We start from the raw sequence: 22,672 nt of genomic DNA on the forward strand, positions 1-22,672 counted from the left end.
AAAAATGCTCAGACCGGTCGATTAGTATTTCAAATTGTCCTTTTTGACATACAATAATAATGTATACCTTTAGTGTCCCAATTTAGAGATATGACGTCATCGTTGATTTTCTTCAATGACAACACTGTCATTTTGATAGCTATTTTGATAGGGTGTGTAAAGTTATACACAACTGCAAAATATCAAATTTTTATTCTCTACCATTTACAAGATAATAGAAAATAACAAAGTTATGTCTGTAATTTGGAATAAATTTAATAATTAAAATACTAATTGTTTTTTTGAAAAATGCTCAGACCCGTCGATTAGTATTTCAAATTGTCATTTTTGACATACAATAATAATGTATGTCCCAATTTAGAGATATGACGTCATCGTTAATTGTCTTAAATAGCAACACTGTCATTTTGATAGGGTGTGTAAAGTTATACACAACTGCAAAATTTCAAATTTTTATTCCCTACCATTTACAAGATAATAAAAAATAACAAAGTTATGAAAAACAAGTAATCAAATAATAATTGAATTTAATTATTTCAATTAAGCAAATGCTCATAACGTTGCCCATTGACAATTTGACAATAATTGAGGGCAACATTATGAGTATTTGCTTCATTGAAATAATTAAATTCAATTATTATTTGATTACTTGTTTTTCATAACTTTGTTATTATCTTGTAAAAATAGTAGGGAATAAAAATTTGAAATTTTGCAGTTGTGTATAACTTTACACACACTATCAAAATGACAGTGTTGCCATTTAAGAAAATCAACGATGACGTCATACCTCTAAATTGGGACACCCTGTATACATTATTATTGTATGTCAAAAATGACAGTTTGAAATACTAATCGACGGGTCTGAGCATTTTTCAAAAAAACAATGAGAATTTGAGATATTGAATTTATTCCAAATTACAGACTCTCTCTGTATATTATAATATATGGAATATGGAATAATTAAATGGAAGGATTTAACTTGGTCCTGACAAGACAACTTACAGGCCGTTAGGATAATGAGGGCACTATATTTGTAAACGATCTGTTTTCTAAGAAACGTCAACGTTTTACCTATATACGGTGTAAAAATAAAGTGTGGTGTTTTTAAAGGGTGTTATTCTCCTTATGTCACAACACTATGGAATTGATTGATAACAGATGCTAAATCTTATTAATATTGCCAGTTAATCATCTTTTCTCAACATTTTTGTAAGAAAATCCTCTCGGTATCTCTATTATCAAAAAATAAAGTAAAATAAGTACGTTCAAAGTATAACGTGATAAATAGCTTCAGAACAAGTATAACGTGACTTTTTAATACTTTTTAAAAGAATATAAGCATATAGACAAGGCGAAAACGGCGGGTTTGTCGGAGAAAATATTCCCATGAGATTTTTTTGCATAATCACGTTCGTGAGACATCCCAGAATAAGGTTCAAGAAGTCGCCCACGGAAAAAGTGGTCCAAACTTTTTTTAACAATTTTGTTTAATCAAATTGCAAAAATCAATATTTTTATCCCGGACAAATTTTTTTAGGTTTTTTGGACCATTCTGGACAAAACAGATCTGTTATAATTTTTCTCTAAAGTTGATCGTTTTCGAGGTATAAACAATTTAAAATTGAAAAAACGAAAAATGGGGATTTTCAAGGCTTAATAACTCTATTAAAAGTTATTATTATGAAAATCAGAAAGTGACTAAATCAAAGTTTAAAGCCCCCCCTACAAGATCCTGGAGAAATTTTTGTCATTATTTTATTACTAAGCTGTTATTTTTAAGTAATAATAATGAGCGCCTGCACGTATTAGGCGGCCGTCGTTGGTGAGTGCGAGAGAGATGCCATTCCGGCAGTCCAACGGGACATCTACTCGCACTCATATTTACAGCCGCGTCAATACGATCTTACGGCTTATTGTTAAGGTACTAGTACACTTTAGAAGACCAAAAATAAGCATTTTTTCAAGATTTTTTTTCTCAGAAAATTTATTAGAAATGAATATAAAACATTTTACATATTAATGAATATCTAACTCTTAGAGAATACAAAAAATATATCTTTTTTCATTTATGCACGTACCCTAATATTGTGGAGGGCGCCAAACTCGAGGCCTCGAAAAAAAGTAGTTCCGATGGCGGACAGTTAATCTCAGGATTGGGATCTCTGAAACAAAAAAATCGTACGGTATTTAAAAAAGGAAGGTTTCTTACGTGACAATTTACCACCGTTAGTGAAAAATTCCGCAAAGAAAAGATTTTACGGAAATTTGAAAAATTTTTGTGAAAAAATCGCCCGTTTTTCTTCAGTTTTTCATGGTTAAAATTTTTTTATTTTTTGGTCAAATTGTGGTAAATTGTCACGTAAGAAACCTTCCTTTTTCAAATGCATTACGATTTTTTTGTTTCAGATATCCCAATCTTGAGATTAACTGTCCGCCATCATTTTTCGAGGCTCCGACTTTTGCGCCCTCTACAATATTAGTGTAGGTGCATAAATGAAAAAATATATATTTTTTGTACTCTCTAAGAGTTAGATATTAATATGTAAAAAGTTTTATGTTCATTTCTAATAAAGGTTCTGAGAAAAAAATTCTTGAAAAAATTATTATTATTGGTTTTCTAAAGTGTACTAGTACCTTAATAATTAAAAATAACAGCTTAGTAATAAATTAATGACACACATTTCTTCAGGATCATGTAGGGGGGGCTTTAAACTTTGATTTAGTCACTTTCTGACTTTCATAATAATGTTGTTCTGTATTATTAATATTTTGTATAAAGTATTTTGTATTTTGACAACGGCACCCGATTTGGGCGTCGAAACGTTAATAAAAATCATTTTTTAATAATATTGTGGCTTATTTCCCATTCTAAATAGTTAAAATTTCATAATAATAATTTTTAACCGAGTTATTAAGTCTTAAAAATGACCATTTACGCGTTTTTCAAATTTTAAATTACTTATAACTCGAAAACCATCCACTTTAGAGAAAAATTACACGAGACCTTTTTGTCCAGAATGGTCCAAAAACCCTAAAAAAAAATTTGGACCACTTTTCGGCGTGGGCGACTTTTTGAACCTTATTCTGGGGTGTATTACAAATGTGATTATGCAAAAAAATCTCATGGGAATATTTGTTCCAACGAACCCGCCGTTTTCGTCTTGTCTAATAAGCAGGTAGTTAGCTAGAAAAAGTGAAAAACATTGACAGGATAGTTTTAGACTGACAAATATCTAATGAAATGAAATAGCTGAAAATACCAAAATGAATAGATACAGAAATGAAGAATAGAATCATACAGAATAAAGAAATGAAAAAGCAGACCCAGATAGAATAAACCAAAATGGACAAATAAGAGGAACGATGGTCGAAGAAATCAGAGAAATGGTTACAGACTGGAAAAATTAGAAGACATTGATAATCAATAAACATTAAAAAACAATCCGACTCTAAAGCTTACAGATTGACGCACAAAAGAAACTTTGTTGTTAATGTATCCAAAAGTCTTATGCCGATAGTAAATTTGCCTCCTCTTCTTGCAATAATTGTGAGTATCTTTATAACGGTATAATTATTTTCTTCTTACCAAAAATATGGCAAAAAATCTCTTAGCGTGGCTACATTAGACATTACCTACAATAAAATTGCCAAATCTAAAATCCATATATTATTTTTCGAAAACAACTACGCAATGTAACGACGACCAGAGACGGCGACTTATATTTAGGAGTTGTTCCCTCAGACTGTACCATTAACTAAAAATACAATGTCCCGAATACAATGCACACAATACTATATGATAGTAAGCGCCTTAAAAAATTACGCAAAAAGTAGTTTAATATGACCTTTCACTCCGAGCGTCAAATAAATATTCACTACGAGAAAAATACGACTAAAATATGGATTTGTAACATTTTGTATAAACTTATTTCTTAAAATTATGTAAGTATATAATCAGTCTATGTCCAAGATTAATATACTGGGTGTAACAAAAATACAGGTCATAAATTAAATCACATATTCTGAGACCAAAAATAGTTCGAATGAACCTAACTTACCTTAGTACAAATATGCACATAAAAAAAATTACAGCCCTTTGAAGTTACAAAATGAAAATCGATTTTTTTTCGAATATATCGAAAACTATTTGAGATCTTTTATTGAAAATGGACATGTGGCATTCTTATTGCAGGAACATTTTAAAGATAAATTATAGTGAAATTTGTGCACCCCATAAAAAATTTTTATGTGGGTTTTGTTCCCTTAAACCCCCCCCCCCCCAAACTTTTGTGTACGTTTCAATTAAATTATTATTGTGGTGCCATTAGTTAAATTCAATATTTTTAAAACTTTTTTGGCTCTTAGTATTTTTTCGATACGGCAGTTTTTATCGAGTTGTGGCTTCTTTTTTAATATGTTTACATAAAAATTTTATGGGGGTTTTGTTCCTTTAAACCCCCCAAATGTTTTTGTACGTTCCAATTAAACTATTACTGCGATACCATTACTTAAACACAGTGTTTTTAAAACTTTTTTGCCTCTTTGTATTTTTTCGATAAGGCACCTTTTATCGAGATGTGGCTTCTTTTTTAATATGGTTCAAAATATACCTAAAAATGTAAATCATAAATAAATTTTCATATTAAAAAGTCTCCATAATCGTACTTAACCATATACAAAAATATATGGTGGATTTGACGAATATTTAAAATATCTCGATAAAAACTCGACTTTTCGAAAAAGTACTAAGAGGCCAAAAAGTTTTTAAAACATTGTGTTTAACTAATAGTACTACAACAATAATTAAATTGGAACGTACACAAATGTTTGGGGGGGTTTAAAGGAACAAAACCCCTATAAAATTTTTATGGGGTGTCTAAATTTCACTATAATTTTTTCTTAAGATACTACAGTAGTACCTTAAGAAAAAATTATAGTAACTGCCATAAGAGTGCCACATGTCCATTTTCAATAAAATATCTCAAATAGTTTTCGATATATTCGAAAAAATCGATTTTCATTTTGTAACTTCAAAGGGCTGTAACTTTTTTTATGTGCACATTTGTACTAAGGTAAGTTAGGTGCAATCGAACTATTTTTGTTCGCAGAATATGTGATTAAATTTATGACCTGTATTTTTGTTACACCCTGTATAGTGTGTATCAGCCAACTGGAATAAATTCGATTACAGACAAAATGGGGGAGAGTATTCGAAAAAACGTTTGAACATGTCGATTCCCATGCTGTGTACTGCTTTTTTTCCACTTAAATTTTTTTTACAGGATACATCAGGTAACAATACTCAAAAAAATTGAGATCCGGAAGAGTAAGCTAAAGTTGTTCCTTCAGCCTAGCTTTCTTAAAAAGTCTATTATGGCCTTAGGTGACACTTCTACGAACTCACAGGGCTCGAGTTGATAATGCGCAAATGTACTGAACCTTATCCTATCTAACCCTGGGCAATTGTACAGAACGTGTTCATCATAAGCTTGACAGAAACCGAAATTCCCATTTTCTGTCAGTCCGATTTTGTTCATATACAGGGTGTCCAGAAACTCTACCGACAAACGAAGACAGGAGATTCCTCAGATAATTTTATGACAATTTAACCCAATTCACCTAGTCCGAAAATGCTTCCTAAGGGAGCTAGAGCTCTTTGAAGATGGCGCCATGTAATTAGTTTTTCTTAAATACCTCCAGAACGCTTCTATTTAGAAAAAGAAATTGGTATACATATTCACTTTCCTGAAATGAATCGATTCCATCCATTGCGAATTTCTAGTACCGGTCATAGGCGTACGTTTTGGGTAGGGCAACGGTTATTTTATCGCATAACTTTTTTGTCTTCAACTTTTAAGCATTTTTGATACTGGATTATTAAATTGTGAGGTATTCTAGTACTAAAAGGTACTCTTACTTTAAGTCGATAGGATACACCGTTTTCTAGAAAAATCGATTTGAAAGTTTTTAGTTTTGGGAATTTGAAAAAAAAAGTTAAAAAAAATTAAAAAAAAAACGATGTATTTTACCAACTTAAAGCAAGAGTAACTTTTAGTACTCGAATATCTCATAATTGAATAATCTAGTGTCATAAATACTTAAAAATTAAAGACAATAAAGGTATGTTATAAAGTAACTGTTGACCTACCCAAAACGGACGCCTATGACCGGTACTAGAAATTCGCCATTAATGAAATCGATTAATCTCTGGAATATAAATAAATGTACCAGTTTTCATCTTTCTAAATAGTTTTTTTTGAATCTTTTTTTTTTTAAATTCAAGGAACGAAAAATTTTCAAATCGATTTTTCTAGAAAACGGTGTATCCTATCGACTTAGAGTAAGAGTACCTTTTAGTACTAGAATAACTCACAATTAAATAATTCAGAGTCAAAAATGCTTAACAATTAAAGACAAAAAAGTTAGGCGATAAAATAAACGTTGCCCTACCCAAAACGGACGCCTATGGCCTGTACTAGAAATTTGCAATGGATAGAATCGATTCATTTCTGGAAAGTAAATATGTATACCAATTTTCGTTTTTCTAAATAGAAGCGTTCTGGAGGTATTTAAGAAAAACTAATTACATGACGCCATCTTCAAAGAGCTCTAGCTCCCTTAGGAAGCATTTTCGGACTAGGTGAATTGGGTTAAATTATCTTAAAATTATCTGAGGAATCTCCTGTCTTCATTTGTCGGTAGAGTTTCTGGACACCCTGCATGTCTCCTGAGGCGACGGTGTCCTATTAGGGCCAAACCAGACGGGTCACTCTGCAGCGCTACTCTGTGGATCCACAGAGTGGCTGAAACAGGCGATTTTCTAGCGCCGGCGATTACGCTGCAAAGTGGATCGTTTGAAAGGGTGCGGTGTTTAATGTAATGGGTGGGAAAAAACAGTAAGTTTAATCAAACGATTAAACATTTGCCGGTTAATATTTTTTTAAAAAAGTGTGTTCGTCAAAATCAGTGTTTGTAATGTCCATAGTTTTAAATATTTTATAAAATTTCAACGATTTTGAAAAAATACCAATAAACTCCATAAATGGAATTAAGAAGAACCAGAAAAAAACAGCTATATCACAGAAAGAAGCACATAAAAAGCAACCAGTACATCTGGTATCCTACAGGCGTAAAATAGTTTGATATGGGCCATTCCACGAACATACGCCTGTTTTGGATTACTTCGGCAACGAATATTTTACTGTGTAACATAAGAAGTACAAAATCCATCATGCGAACTTGGTGGGGAGCAGAACCTCAAACAGCACTAATTTTCTATAGAGCTTACATAAGATCAATAATTGATTATGGTTGTACACTTTATGGAACGGCCAATAAAACCAATCTACGTAAGCTGGACATAATACAAAACAAAGCACTTAGAATATGTCTGGGAGCAATGAAATCTACACCAGTTGAACCATTAAGAGCTGAAGCAATCGAACCTCCATTAGAACTGAGAAGATCATTTTTAGCTGAAAAAATTATTATTAAATCACTAAAGAAAAATTCACCATTCATTAGTAGCATATACAAGTTAAACGAATACGACTTAACTAAGCCTTTTTGGATACATAAGAACTCTCCTCCTATTTGTGAAGCATTAAGAAACGTGACCCTACAACCACAAACAAAGGTAGAGATCGATTACTTTGTTCACTTTGTTGTATGTGATGTGAATATACCCCATTACTCTGAATTAGCATCATCTAATAACATAGTTATTAATCAAATTTTAGACCAACATCCAAACTATGTCACAATATACACTGATGGATCAAAAAACACTGACGGCACAGGTTGTGCCTTCGTAATACCTAAACGTATACAAAAACACTATAAGCTACATAAAAATACATCTATCTACACAGCCGAGGCAATAGCAATTCTAAAAGCACTAGAATATGTACAACAGGAAGAGGAACAGAATGCCATTATCTTCTCCGATTCACTTTCAGTTCTTAAAATTCTAAAATCCAACTCAAACACAACAAATGATATTATCTTTAACATTCAAACAATTATTAAAAAATTACAAGATCAAAATAAATTTATAAAATTCTTCTGGGTTAAAGCACACGTAGGAATAACAAACAATGAAATTGCAGACAAAATTGCCAAAGAAAGCATAGAAATGGGGGAACAGATAAATTGCCAATTAACTACGGATGAACAAATAAACATATCAAAACATAAAATGATGAGAAAATGGTCCTACTTGTGGCAAGAATACACATTTACAAATCCAACACGTTACACCAGAATAGAAACCAAATTGAGGAAAAAACCTTGGTACAATAAGTTCGATTACAATCGCAAAAGCATAACCACTATTAGTAGAATGAAGTTTGGCCATGCGTGTTATCCAGCACACTTACATAAAATCAAAATACTTGAGCGTGATCTTTGTGAATTTTGTAATAAAATCGGTGACCTGGACCACATATTTTTTGATTGCCAAAAATATAGGGCTCAATCCAATGAGCTGTTCAGAAAACTTCTAAAATTGAACATTGAAAGCCCATATAACATAATGCATCTTCTTGCTTTAAACAGAAAAGAAATTTACGATTGTCTGTTATATTTCATCAGAATAACAAAAATACAAATTTAATAATACCTTTTGCTGCTACCTTATGTCTTTCCTTAATGTATATATACCTTATCTATCCGAGGCCTACCTTTGATCGTTTATAAAATGCCCTGATCGGCCCCTGGGCGAGAAGAGTGTAATCCTTGTGTCAAATCCTTGCCCTCTCTTTTACAAAATTTGTATCTGGCTGTGTGGGTTTTACCTTAAAGCAAAAAAAAATAAAAAAAAAACACATAAGAAGTACGAAAGTAAATGGCGCTAATAATTATTCCAATAAACAACAATGTAATTTGCAATTTACTTTCGTTCTTCTTATTTTGCACAGTAAAATATTCGTTGTCGAAGTAATCCAAAACAGGCGTATGTTCGTGGAATGGCCCATACAACCTGACAACTGAGTGAAAGTGAAAAACATGTTAGCTTGCAACTCCCTTTTAACGGATATCTTATCGTTTTGTTTTGAACAACAAACAATAAAACCTTTTTTGACCTAGGATGGGACCCCACTATTTAACATAAATAAACAAACACGATTGTAAGTATTTGTCTTGTTCAGTTCAAATGCATCCAATGTATAATAAAATGTAAATATAAATAGAGAAAACATTGCTTATGGGATTTATTCTTTTCGATAGGGCTACCTTCTTTAAAATCAGAAACAAATAATTCAAAGATGACGTCCCACGTTTTTCCTTTTAATGCCCTATAAATATGCCCTCGGGTTCTTGTATCACATATATCCGGTCTGTTTTACACTTCAATCGAAAACTGTTTCGAATCGAAATTCATTTTAGGTGCTCACCCTATAAACTCTCGTCAATATTCGTGGCAGCTACAAAAGTGGTCCGTCTGAATAGGTTTTGCCACTAGTGGACCCCACTAGCAGTGAGGCTCGGCGACTGTGGCTGGCCACAGTCGCTTGTCTGGGGTGCGACGTCCACTTCACATAAGAACCCACGTTAAAGCATCGGAAGCTGGGAAGCTGAATTTGGGCCTTAGAAGACCTACTATGATTCGCAGATTATTCCTATTCATATCTAATATGATCTTTGGATCTCTTCGAAGGTTCATGTATAAAAGGGTTTCCACCCTGTTCAATATCGTTCTTTTGGCAGTGCTTCTTGCTATGCAAACGAAAGGTTCTGGGCCTATGAATGTTTCTTTTGCTCCCCCCACTGCCAAGTAGGTCCAGAATATCCAGGCACCCAGAGTAAACTTACTTTTTTACTTTTTCCGGTCCGAATCAGATGCTGAAGATAATTCCAAACTAACTTTGACCTGAGTCAACCGGATTCGATTCCAGTATTTTTAATGCCCCTGGCTGTCAGATATATTTTTATAGATCTATACTGCAGTTCCTCTTGATTAGCCCCTGCGGGCACATCTCTGTAGCATAAATTTCCGCTTGGAAGATAGTAGAGTGATTACCTAGGCTTTCATTAAGACTTGCCGTAGGTTTCCCTCCTTATACCCCAACTCAAACTCCTTCATCGGTTTTTGGAGCAGTCTGTATAACAGTATTGATAGGCTATTAGGAAATTCGTTTTATTCGACTTTCATTCATTTCTTCCTGAAACGATGAGCCGGCTTTTCGAAATTATATTTATATTTATTAGGTTGCTTTGCATTTGGTACGGCCCAGAAAATAACTAGCCTCAAACAACAAGGGAAATCTTTTATGACGAATTATAACAAGTAGTAGATCAAGTTAGAGGGAAGATGATAATACTGGGGGATTTATTCCGGTTTATAAGGGGGGAAATAGGTTTATACATATTCTAAAGTATATGTCCAAATTTTTTTAAGTTATTATATTTAAAAATAGAGCAGTTGTAGGCTGCAACGCGTGGACGTTAGCCGCACGAACATGTCGCTTGCGTGACATGTAGAGGTCGTAATTTCCGCCTAAAATCAAAAATCCAAAAATTTTTACGTTTATTACAAGTTTCTCTTCGATATGAACCTCAAATCGGCTAAAAAAATCAAAAATTTGAAAAATTACGCAAGTTAAAAAAAACATCAATTTTCACCGTTTTTTTTTTCAGTTATTTGCCCTTAAAACTGAACTTAAAACCCATTTTTTAATCCGATCGGAGGTTCATATCGAAGACAATTTAATAGCGAACAATAATCACTTTGGTTTTTTAAATTTGGTTCATTATTTTTTGAGCTAGACGTCACGCAAGCCGAAAAAAAGTCGTTTCGAGAAAAATACGTTTGAAAAAAATCTCATAGATTGCGCTCTAAGCGAGCGCGCTCCGTATAATTCTCATAACTTGGGAAGGACTTCGAATTTTGCTTTGAAATTTTCAGAACACATTCTTGAATAGTAATACTATCGATTCATGCTAGTTCCAAAAATTCGAAATTTTGAAACCTCTAAACCTATTACCCCCCTTAAGAAAGCATTTGACAGGGTCACATTAACGGACGTTATCCATTTGTTATACTCGAGAGAGGTACCTCTAGGAATAATTAAAACGTTCGAAAAGATCTACCAGAACAACACAATAAAAGTAAAAGTGGACGATGAATTAACTGACCCAATTGAAGCCGGCAATGGGATAAGACAGGGGGATTCCTTGAGTCCTTTATTGTTCAACCTGATCATGGACGAAATAATAAAAAAAGTAAGAACTAAAAAAGGATACCAAATGGGAGAAAAACAACTTAAAATAATCTGCTATGCGGACGATGCAAGATGCAATACTAATCTCTCAAGGTGAAGATGATTTACAACGTATGCTGCACCAATTCAACATAATCGCCAGAAAATTTAACATGTTAATTTCCTCACAAAAGACAAAATGCATGGTTATAACAGCAGACCCAATAAGATGTAAATTGGAGCTGGAAGGTCAGATAATAGAACAAGTGATGGAGTTTAAATACCTAGGCATCACACTATCTAGCTACGGAAGGCTCGAAACAGAAGTGGAAGATCAAGTGAATAGAGCAAACAAAGCCGCAGGTTGCCTGAATGACACAACATGGAGAAATAAAAATATCGGAAAAGAAATGAAAGACAGAATTTACAAAACGGTCATCAGACCAATAATCACATACGCGGCAGAAACACGACCCGACACAGAGAGGACAAAAATATTGCTCGAAACAGCGGAGATGAAAACCCTTCGAAAAATCGATGGTAAGGCTCTATGGGACAGAGCTAGAAGTACAGATATACGACGGAGATGCAAGGTGTATAACATTAATAACTGGGTAAGAAACAGAAGAATAGAATGGAATGACGACATAAGCCGAATGACAACAAATAGGATAGCCAGGACAGCGCGAGACGGTTCCCCAATAGGAAGACGATCAGTGGGAAAACCACGAAAACGATGGAACGACAACTTACTAGAGGCACATTGAAAAAACAGACAGAGTCATGTCTATACAAAAAGAAGAAGAAGAAAAGCATTTGGTACCATTTCCAACTCTGGGTAATTTTTAATAGTCTCTCCAAATTTTATCCCACTATCCTTTCGCCCCCTTCTCCATCTATATATGAAGTGTGGAAGGAGGTTAAGTACGGCCTCCTGGCCTCCATCGAGGCGGTTGAGGTAGTAGACATCGCTCCTGTTATGATTTTATGATTAAGTATGCTTATGGTTGAAGCTTATTCAACTTCTCTCTGGTGGTCTTTTGTTGGCATTTCGACCACCATATTAGTGCGCCATACCTAATCGTAGGTCTGACTACAGTCATATATACATATAGCCAGTAAATTTGGGTTTCATACCTCATGTTTTCCCACATATCCTTCAGTTTTGCTTTGTTTATTCATTGGCATTATCTATTTATTTTTCTGAAGCTATTTCTTTGTGGCATTTTTGTAATTAACTATTCTAATTGGTAAATAAGCCACAATTTAACTTGAAAAAATAATTGTATTAACGTTTCGACTTCCACTTCGGACGTCGTTGTCAAAATACAACATATTAATCTTTTATAATTAATATTTTGAATTTTGACAACGACGTCTGAAGCCGAAGTGGATGTCGAAACGTTAATAAAATTATTTTTTCAAGTTTAATTGTGGCTTATTTCCCAATCAGAATAGTTAATCACAATTTCTTTGTGGCATTTTTGTAATTAACTATTCTAATTGGTAAATAAGCCACAATTTAACTTGAAAAAATAATTGTATTAACGTTTCGACTACCACTTCGGACGTCGTTGTCAAAATACAACATATTAATCTTTTGTAATTAATATTTTGAATTTTGACAACGACGTCTGAAGCCGAAGTGGATGTCGAAACGTTAATAAAATTATTTTTTCAAGTTTAATTGTGGCTTATTTCCCAATCAGAATAGTTAATCTATTTATTTATCTATAGACGTTATTAAAATAAGTTCTTTTATTTCAGTCGTACAATCTTCAATAAAGCTTATAGAAATGCATACGCCCAACGATAAACCTCAGGGAAAAGAAGAAAAGGTAGAAAAATCGGAAGCCGCACTGCCGAAAAGTACCAGCTACAGTTCTGCAGTGTTGACTGAATCTAGAAGTACTAGTTATAGCAACGGTCTTGCTACTGCTGCTAGCGGATATTCAACACCTCTTAGTTCTTCTTCAAGCTGCACCTCTCTTGCTACAAAGAAATCACGAAAAGTTTTAGATTTTGAACGAGCTATTAACAATATCAATAAAGGATATAAAGTTTTAGTCATTTTAAGAGGTACACCAGGATCAGGGAAATCGTTCTTAGGCAAGAAAATTCTTGAACATACTGTAGGTTTTGATAGGAACTACCAGTTTCATATTATGAGCTCCGACGACTATTTCTGTCAGAATCCCAGAGGTAATTATGAATATGATGTGCACAAAATTGAACAGGCTCATAACTGGAATCAGCAAAGAACGTTTGAGAAAGTAAGTAGAGGTTTCAGTCCCATTATCATTGATAACACTAATACTCAGATGTGGGAAATGAAACCTTATGCTACCATGGCGACGGACTTTGGCTATCTTATAGAGATATTAGAACCAGATACCCATTGGTGCTTTAACGACAAAGAGCTGTCGAAACGGAACATCCACGGAGTACCCAGGCAAAAAATTAAAGATATGATAGAACGATACGAAAAAAATATAACTGCTGAAAAGCTTATAAGTGCATATAACCTAGTTTATAGTTTCCAAAAACCGCCTCAATTAAGATTATATCCTCCTCTATCCGTTGTGGCGGCAAAACCGGTTGAAAATTGGACCAAAACAGAACAGTTACCAAACGGTGGTGAACACATTGAAACCATAAACCTCATGAATTTTGATGACGAAGAAGAGGAAAACAAAAAAGAGTTTTACGCCGATTTTAATGGTGCAGCATCGAGCTGTGCCTGGTCTACAAACTGCAATTCTAATGAAAAAGATATATTTGTTATAAGCAGCGATGAAGAAGAAACTGAGCCGTCCAAAAATGACAATGATCTCTACACGCAATGGGGAGTCAGCGAACATTCTTTAAAATCTTGGGACATTGTTACTCCTGTTAGAGATATATTTAACTCTAAAACGTATCCCCTCGCAAGCTCCGCAGAAACTAAGATAGAAACTTGTGATAACTGCACTTCCATTGAAGAAGATTATTTCCGCCTGGTAAGAAACGATGCTATCCTCCCGGGCACTTATGGAGATACCTTCAAAATCGTTGAAACCATCAACAGAGACATTAACCGTTCAACTCCTCTCAGAGAGCCACAGATTTCCCAAAAATTAACTCTGGATAAAGGTTGTATGACTGCAGATTTTTATGAAGATTACGAAAACCATATGATAGAGCTTGAAAGCTTGTTTCCTGGTATACCTAAAAGTCACTTGAATTATTGGTATAACAAATGTAAAGGAGATATAGATTGGACTATTGAGTTCTTATTGGAAAATAAGGAACAAGCTAACCTTATAGAAGATGAGGAAGTTAGAAATGAACCTGAAACTAAAGCTACTGAGATTAGTATGACTGTATCGGTACAGGATAATTCTGTAAAAAGAAAAACAAGGAAGTCTGGAAATGAGTAAGTATTTATTCTTTTATCTATTACATACATAAAAGTCAAACCTATTTCCCTATCAGATTCATTCATTTTCAAAGGCTCTCTCGTACCAACGGCATGTCTTCTTCTTCTTGTAATAGGACTATGTCCTGTTTCTTCTGTTACAGTCTCTGCTGCGATCCGGAGCTCTAGCTCCCGTACCATCTTTTTTGGGTCTTCCTATGGGTCACTTGGTGTTGGGCTTCTGTGTCTTCACCCGTTGCGCCTTACGTTCAGGGTCCATCCGATCTACATGGTCTCTCCACATGCGTCGTCGTGCTCTTGTCCATCTCACTACGTCTTAAACGCCTAGCTCTCTCATTGTGTCTTCGTTTCGTATTCTATCTCTGGGTGTGATACATCTTATGGATCTTAGGGTTTTCATTTCTGTTGTTCTCATTATTTGTTTGGTCTTTGTTGTCTCGGCCCTTGTCTCAGCTGCGTATGTCAGTACGTTTCTAACACATGTCTTATAAATGCGGACTTTGCTTTCGGTGCTCATATATGTATTCCGCCAGATTATATCCCTCAGGAAACCAGATATTCTCGCTGCTTTCGTTGCCTTCTGTTTTGTTTCTTGCCACAGATGCCTGTCGCTAGATATTTCCACACCCAAGTATCTACAATCCATTACCTGTTCGATTATATAGCATTTATGAACCCGAAATGGTTGTGGGAAATTTGACGTTCACACAGCTGGTAAATTCTCTTATGGATTATCTTTAGGAACAATTTCAGGAGATGACTCATGAGGCTTATGATACGGTATTCTTTGCATTTGTTTGCTCTTGGTTTTTTCGAAGTGCAATAAACTCCGACTTCAGCCATTCTGTTGGTATTTCTCCAGAGTTGTATATGTTATTGAGTATCTTTGTGATTAGTGCTATTGATTCGTTGTCTATTAATTTGACTAGTGCTGCTTGTAAATTATCGGGGGCTGCTGTTTTGCCACCTTTTAGCTGTGTTATTGCAGAATAAACTTCCTGCTGTAATATTCTTGGTCCATCATTTACCTCTTCTTCTAGTTCAAAGGTGTTATCTCTTTGGTCTTCAAATAGTTTCTGTATGTAGGTATTCTTTCCACGTTCTTATTTCACTTTGTCAAAGATGATGTTTTCGTCAGAACCAGCGTGTACAACTAAATCCAAACTTACCTTTCTTTGATGAACCAAACCTTTATTTCTAACCTGAATTTACCCTGTATCAGAATTTCACTTTCTAACATTTTGATATTGACACAATATACTTTCTAATATTGTTCTGAAGCTTTGTTCTCAGCATCTTAACATAAGTTACTATTTTTTATTGGAAATAAGTTTATTTTGACGTTTTGACGGAAATTGTTCGTGTATTTTGGGTATGATTTTTTATAATAAAAATAGTAAAACAACATTTGACACTTTTTTAGCTCAAGTTTTCATTCCCACTGTACTAATTAACATATTTTCTGCCTTAGAACATCCGAAGAAGATAAAAAGAAGATTAAAAAAATGTTAGAGAGCAAAATTGATATAGGGAGTGAGCACTACTCCAAACATTTGCGTAAAGTGAAGCAGTACAAAACCAAAAATAACTTCATGGACGATATGAGCCCATCTACGAGTGAGATCCAAAACACCAAACGAGAAAAATCACGCAGTAGCAGCTCAAACGAAACTGTTACTATCGATTCCGATGAAGATATTGATATAGTTGGTGTGGAAAGCTCTTGTGATAAATTAGCGATAGACGAGATGATCGAAATAAATTTAGGTGATGCTTTAGTTTCCCAATTGGAACAAAAATTCGCGGATCCAAACATTCATTGCCCGAAAGGATTCCTACCAGTGGTCCAAATGCCCGTTAATTTAGCAAGGCAGCTATATACTTTTTACATAGAAAGTGTCTATCAACAAATGGAAATTCAAGAGCATCTTATGGATACCTTGGTAAAGGAAGACGAAGATTTTGCTCGAAAATTGCAAGCTCAAGAACAGGAAGTACTAGATGGTACCAAGCCAACGCCGGCGCCGAATTTGAAAGAAATCATGACGGATCAAAGAAACGCACAAAGAGTCTATCAAACTGAAATAGATCAATGGAAGAACTTCAGTCCAGACACGCTGGCTGAAAAACTGACCAAACAAAAATTGGCAAGCATTTTTCCTACAATTCCTCAAGATACTCTCTTGGAAGTATTGCATGCCCACGACAATAAGTATACTGACACTGTAGAAACACTCATGGCTTCCACAGGGTTCACTGCAGATAGGATTAATGCAAGTATCAAGGAACCTCCTATCAATGATGATGTTTTAGAAGAAATGAAGGAAGCTCAAAGAAAGCATTCTGTAGAGGTAAGCATTTATAAGACAAGAGTATATTACTTTGGGCTTTTACAAAGACAAACATTTTTACACAAAATGTTTGTAGATGTTTCGGCATAATCTCATTTGAAGTTTCTATACGTCGAACTTTGGAATAAAACTATCCATTTTTGCCATCAATGGCCATACAAATAAAAATACTATACTCTGGTTTTATACCAGGAGGACTAATTGAAATTTATTTGTATTGTATTAGTTTTTATATACTATACAGGGTGTCCCGGAAAATAGTGCGTTCCTTCAAGGTGTGGGTAGAATGCACCATTTAAAAGAAGACTTTCTTATAAATTTTTTTTCTAAAGTCGTCTGTTGCCTCAAAAAAATAAAATAATGTCTTTTACTAAAATATACATTTGGCAACCCGGCAGTTTTATTTATTTTGACATAGCGAAGATATTTAAAATTGTAAACACAAACAGTCATATCATAATTACCTGTAACCCGAGAATACATCGTATTGTTGTGGTATTGTCATGATTTTGATCGCAAGTATCATGTTAATTATTACGTAATACCTATAGTGTATAATTAGTGCAAGATTTAGGTACACCAAGGCGATTTACCTCGAAGTTTAAGGATTTGTAGATGGTTTCAAAACAAAATGTGTAAAGTGTTGTGTGCAGATAAAGCTTGTTTTACCAAAAATGGTGTTTGTGTGTTTTACTTTAATAATGCCAAAAGTATTAATGTATGTACTGGGATTATTAGTAATCATCTGATTGAACCACTCGAACTTTCCAGAAGATTAAATGGAGAAGTGTAATATGTACTCAAATTTTTTGTAACATGTTCTACCGATAGATACTTCTTGAAGACGTAGCTTGATTGAGCTGATTGTAATAAAAAATTTTCATGTAAGTTAAAACACTATACAAACCTTATTTATTAGATATTTAATAAACACAAATATTATGCTGTTTTTCTATCACTGTTATCAGTATTTTATCAATACATAATAATATTATGCTTAATGGTCGATGATTCATGATAGTTGAGTTCCAGTAAAATTATTTTTACACAGAAGAAGGAACGCAGCGTTGCCGGCTGTATTTGCATTTCTGTGGACATTAATCAAATGCATTAAAATTAATAAATAATTTTTTTGAAAACTGTTGACTTTACAAAAAAAATTTATCAGCCTTTTTTGCTCTAAATGGTGCACTTAGCCTGTACCTTGAAGGAACGCACTATTTTCCGGGACACCCTGTATTTTATAAACTATATTTTTTTTTTCAATAGGTGTATCAAGATTCTGACGAACGGATAGAAGCAGAAAGTTACCGACAAGAAGCCGCTAGATATCTTAATAAAAGAAACGACCTTTACCAAAAAGCAAGCCAATATCATGCAAGAGGTATGCGAGAGGTTGCACAATTTTATTCCGGTCTTGCATCTCTCCAAACCATATACTATGACAGAGCAAATAATATGGCGGCCACGGCCTTTTTAGACGAGCACGCGAAAACGTTGCAAGATTTTTGCACGCTTGACTTGCACTATCTGTTTGTTAAAGAGGCTATTCCTGCCTTGGACGTGTTCCTAGATAGAAATATTAATTTGCTCAGACATAGCAAGACCAAAAAAACGGAATATTTGCAAATTATTACTGGTAGAGGCAATAGAAGTAGAAAGCACGTGTCCAAAATTAAACCTGCGGTGGCGGCGAGGCTTGAGAGCAGAAATATTCAGTAAGTAAATTTGTTTTTTATGATTTTTATCCTTACTTACTTTATCAGTAGACCCATTGATACCTTTCGGTGTTGGGCCATTCATAACACAATTCATTACATTTACAGTATCTATTTATTTCATTCATTCAAACTTGTCGGTCTTCTTCTAAGGTCACTAAGGTGTCGAGTGTTGCGTCTAGCTCTTAATAAACTTTCTCCATTCCTTCCTGTTGGTTGCCATTTGTGTTGCTTCTTCCCAAGTTTTATCCTTACTTTGTAGTATCTGCGAGATGGCACTATTCCATTTTTTAAAGGGACGTCCTCTTCTGTTCTTCCCTATTGGTTTTGCTTCTCACACTCTTCTTTACTTGTGTGTTATTGTCCATCCGGGTTATGTCCGAACCATGCCAACTTTTTCTCCTTAACTGAGTCGAGCATAGGTTTGATTTTAAGTCTTTTAGGTCTTGTTTCCTGATTTCTTATTATATCTGTTCTTCTTACTCCAATCGTTCTTCTGAGGTATTTCATCTCTTCTGACTGAATTTTGCTCTGATGCCTTTTGTTTAAAATCCAGTTTTCTGCTCAGTATGTCACTGTAGGTCTATATCGCTGGTACCTATGATTAATGTGATTCCTAATACATTTCCAGTGAAAATAATAACTCTTTGATAAGTGTTGGCGATACAATTCTTTTTTATATGCGTGTCCGCGAAGATTATAACTCCCAAAATATTTATAACGAAAAGATGTAGTTCATAATAGATGCCGACGAAAACAATTATTTCCCTTTCTGTTTCTGTTTCTACCGACGAAACAATTATTTCTGAGAACTTTTTAGTAATTATAATTTCCGTGGACTCAAAAACAGAAATGATGTTTTTTGCTGATACTCATCAAAAACATTTTTCTTCGCTAACACTTTATTAGGGATTATAATTTTCACAATCATATAATCGAAAATAATATTTTTCGCGGCGTTCATTGAAAGTTCTACTCTTACCGGCATTTTTCGGAGTTATACTTTTCGCAGGCGGCGGCGATATATCGTTTTGTATATTGTCATTTTGGTCTTCGTTGATATTTCTTTATTATTAAGGAATCCTCTATTTAGTACTTGGAGTAGTTTTCCTGTGTTTTCCATTCTGTTGTTAAGATCGTCCTCGATGTCTCCTTTGTTGTTGATTACATCCTCATCTATTACATTTGTGAATAGCACTGAACTGAGACTTCCCCTTGTCTAACTCATTGTGTTGTTTCAAATGGTTGTGACTGCATCTTTAGCATTCTTATTGTATTTGTTGTTTTCATTTATGTATATGGTACATTCCATGTCAAATCACTCAGGCAAAAAATTTTGGATCTCCGATTTGTCTGAAAATTGGTATATAGCTTCTGCGGGACGTAAAAATAAGATATTTAAAGTCAAAAAATCTTCTTCTTTTTTTCTCAAAATGTTATTTTATGCGATTTTACAGTGATTTGGTGTTTATTTAAACAAATTTGCATTTTCTGTCGTAAAGTATCAACGAAAAACATAATATTTTAATAGAAAGAACTCAAAAATGTCATTATATGGCATTATAACAAGTTATTTTGAATCAAAACAAGTTTTTGATCAAATTTTATAGTGTAAAAAACGTTAAAATACCGTTTTTTACATTTTCCTCCATTCCCAAAATACGTTATCATCGATTTGGCTGAAAATTTGCCCACAGATAGCCAAAAGATAGGACTTTAAGTGGTTAGAAGGATTTAAATTATATTTCAATACCAAAAAAGTTACATGCAGTAATATCAGACAATCAGACTCAAAAGTATATATTAGTCCAGTCGGGATATCAATTGACCTTGAATGACGAGCTGCCCAAAATTTTATTTTTCTGATCTTTAGGGGAGTCAATAGTAGCCTAAATTTAAAATCACGAATGAATTCCTCCGTTACGTTAGCAGCTATCTTGATTTTAAAGGAGAACCTGTTTTGCTCAATATCTCCGCCATTTTTAAATTTTCGACAAAAATGGTAGGAACTGAAATTGTTCCAAATAAACCGTATTTACAATTATTACAATTTCTTTTTAACAATTTTTGTCGTGAGGTCGATATTTTCGAGTTAATTGTACTTACAGTAGACGCCTATATTTTTGACTATAATATTGCATGTAACTTTTTTGGTATTGTAATATAATTCAAATCCTTCTCACCACTTAAAGTCCTATGTTTTGTCTATCTGTGGGCAAATTTTCAGCCAAATCGATTATGATGTATTTTGGGAATGGAAAAAAATGTAAAAAACGGTATTTTAACGTTTTCTACACTATAAAATTTAATCAAAAGCTTGTTTTGAATCAAAGTAACTTGTTATAATGACATATAATGACATTTTTGAGCCCCTTCTATTAAAATATTATGTTTTTCATTGATACTTTACGATAGAAAATGCAAATTTGTATAAATAAACACCAAATCACTGTAAAATCGCATAAAATAACATTTTGAGAAAAAAAGAAGAAGATTTTTTGACCTTAAATATCTTATTTTTACGTCCCGCAGAAGCTATATACCAATTTTCAGACAAATCGGAGGTCCAAAATTTTTTTGCTCCAAAACAGTGATTTGAAATGGAATGACCCATATACTTTTTGTTGCTTCTTGTTTACTTGTTTCGTCTTTAGACATTTCTATATATTTTTTAATTGAATCGAATGCTTTTTCCATGTATGTAAAGCTCGGATATATTTCTTTATTTTTCTTTAAGGCTTTCTCTATTACTTGTTGAAAGGTGAATATATGGTCTTGTGTGTTATGTCCTTTTCTGAATCCACTTGTTACATCCTCTCTAATTTGAGTTCTATTTCTGTTGGTTCTGTGGTTTTGTATACTTTTTCTGCTACACATAGTAGTGAAATACCTCTATAGTTCTTACAGTCTGTTGTGTTTCCTTTCTTGTGTATAGATATAATTATTGCATTTATCCATTCTTTGTGTATTATTTTTCTATGATTTTTATAATTTTACAAAAATATTTGTGTTTTGATAACGATTTCCGAAATGGAAATCGAAGTGTCATATTAATTTACATGAATAGATTCGCCTCAAAATTTTATTAAGCCTAAATTGATATAAATAAAAATTTTTAAATCAAATGGGAGTGTTCGTAAATCTTTCTTCAAGAGACTTAATCTCATCTTATCGATAATAAAGTAGGTATAATTTGGCGAGTGTCACAAAAGTATATTATTTATCTAATCGGCTTAGCTCACGCTGGGAAACTGTTTTCAATGGCCATTATACTAACAGCATTTATGAATGACAGTTTTATGAACTTCAAAATTGTGATTTCGATAAACTTTAATGACAAATAACGCCGTCTTTAATTAAAATTCAGAGTTGGCGCGTTGATATGAAATGACTGTAATTTCGAGAACAATCTATTCATGTAAATTTTATCGAATTTGAGTGACATTATTTTTTCCATAAGATGTGTGAGGTGTCCTTTAAAATTGTTTATGTATTTTTTACAGATACGAGGCGTTGAATCCTGGCATGCTCAGAATCAAAGTTAAACATACCTCAGCAGTAACAAGTGAACTCTAGATTCCTTGTGTCGGTGCCTTCTGCGACACACTTCCTTGTTAGAAAATAAGTACGAATTGATTGCCATTATAATTAAATGACAAGTACAAAATTTTTTAATATTTTTTAAACGGATTTATCATCTTAAGAATTTATAAGGTTAAATATCTTGCAGTCTGTCTAAAGTGTACCTTTTTATTTTCATGACTAATTTTAGCAATGCAACCAAATAGTTTTTACTTTTTAATAGCAGATAATAGTGTCGACTACTTACAAAATATCATAAACCTGACAGTTTGGTGACGTCAATGTACGATGGAATTCGACATTACTGAAAACATCAGTGTGCACGTCGGACCCTGTCGCGCAATACAGTATAAAATTAAAATAGTCGAATGTTTTTAGGGTTCATTTTTTTTCGGTTATGCG

General features: G+C 33.7%; 1 protein-coding gene across 1 annotated transcript in view; it reads left to right on the forward strand.

Moving 5' to 3' along the window:
* LOC114348840 (NEDD4-binding protein 2) overlaps window positions 1-22,358 on the forward strand; it is a 46,661-nt gene extending 24,303 nt beyond the window's left edge. Inside the window, exons 3-6 of the mRNA XM_028299320.2 lie at window positions 12,969-14,616; window positions 16,091-16,970; window positions 18,240-18,688; window positions 22,192-22,358. Of these exons, the coding sequence (XP_028155121.1) occupies window positions 12,969-14,616; window positions 16,091-16,970; window positions 18,240-18,688; window positions 22,192-22,264 (3,050 nt within the window). The 3' untranslated portion in view covers window positions 22,265-22,358. The remainder of the gene's footprint in view (window positions 1-12,968; window positions 14,617-16,090; window positions 16,971-18,239; window positions 18,689-22,191) is intronic.
* Window positions 22,359-22,672: the final 314 nt, after the last annotated feature.

The sequence above is a fragment of the Diabrotica virgifera genome, chromosome 7 (assembly GCF_917563875.1).
Source record: "Diabrotica virgifera virgifera chromosome 7, PGI_DIABVI_V3a".
Classification (NCBI taxonomy): Eukaryota; Metazoa; Arthropoda; class Insecta; order Coleoptera; family Chrysomelidae; genus Diabrotica; species Diabrotica virgifera.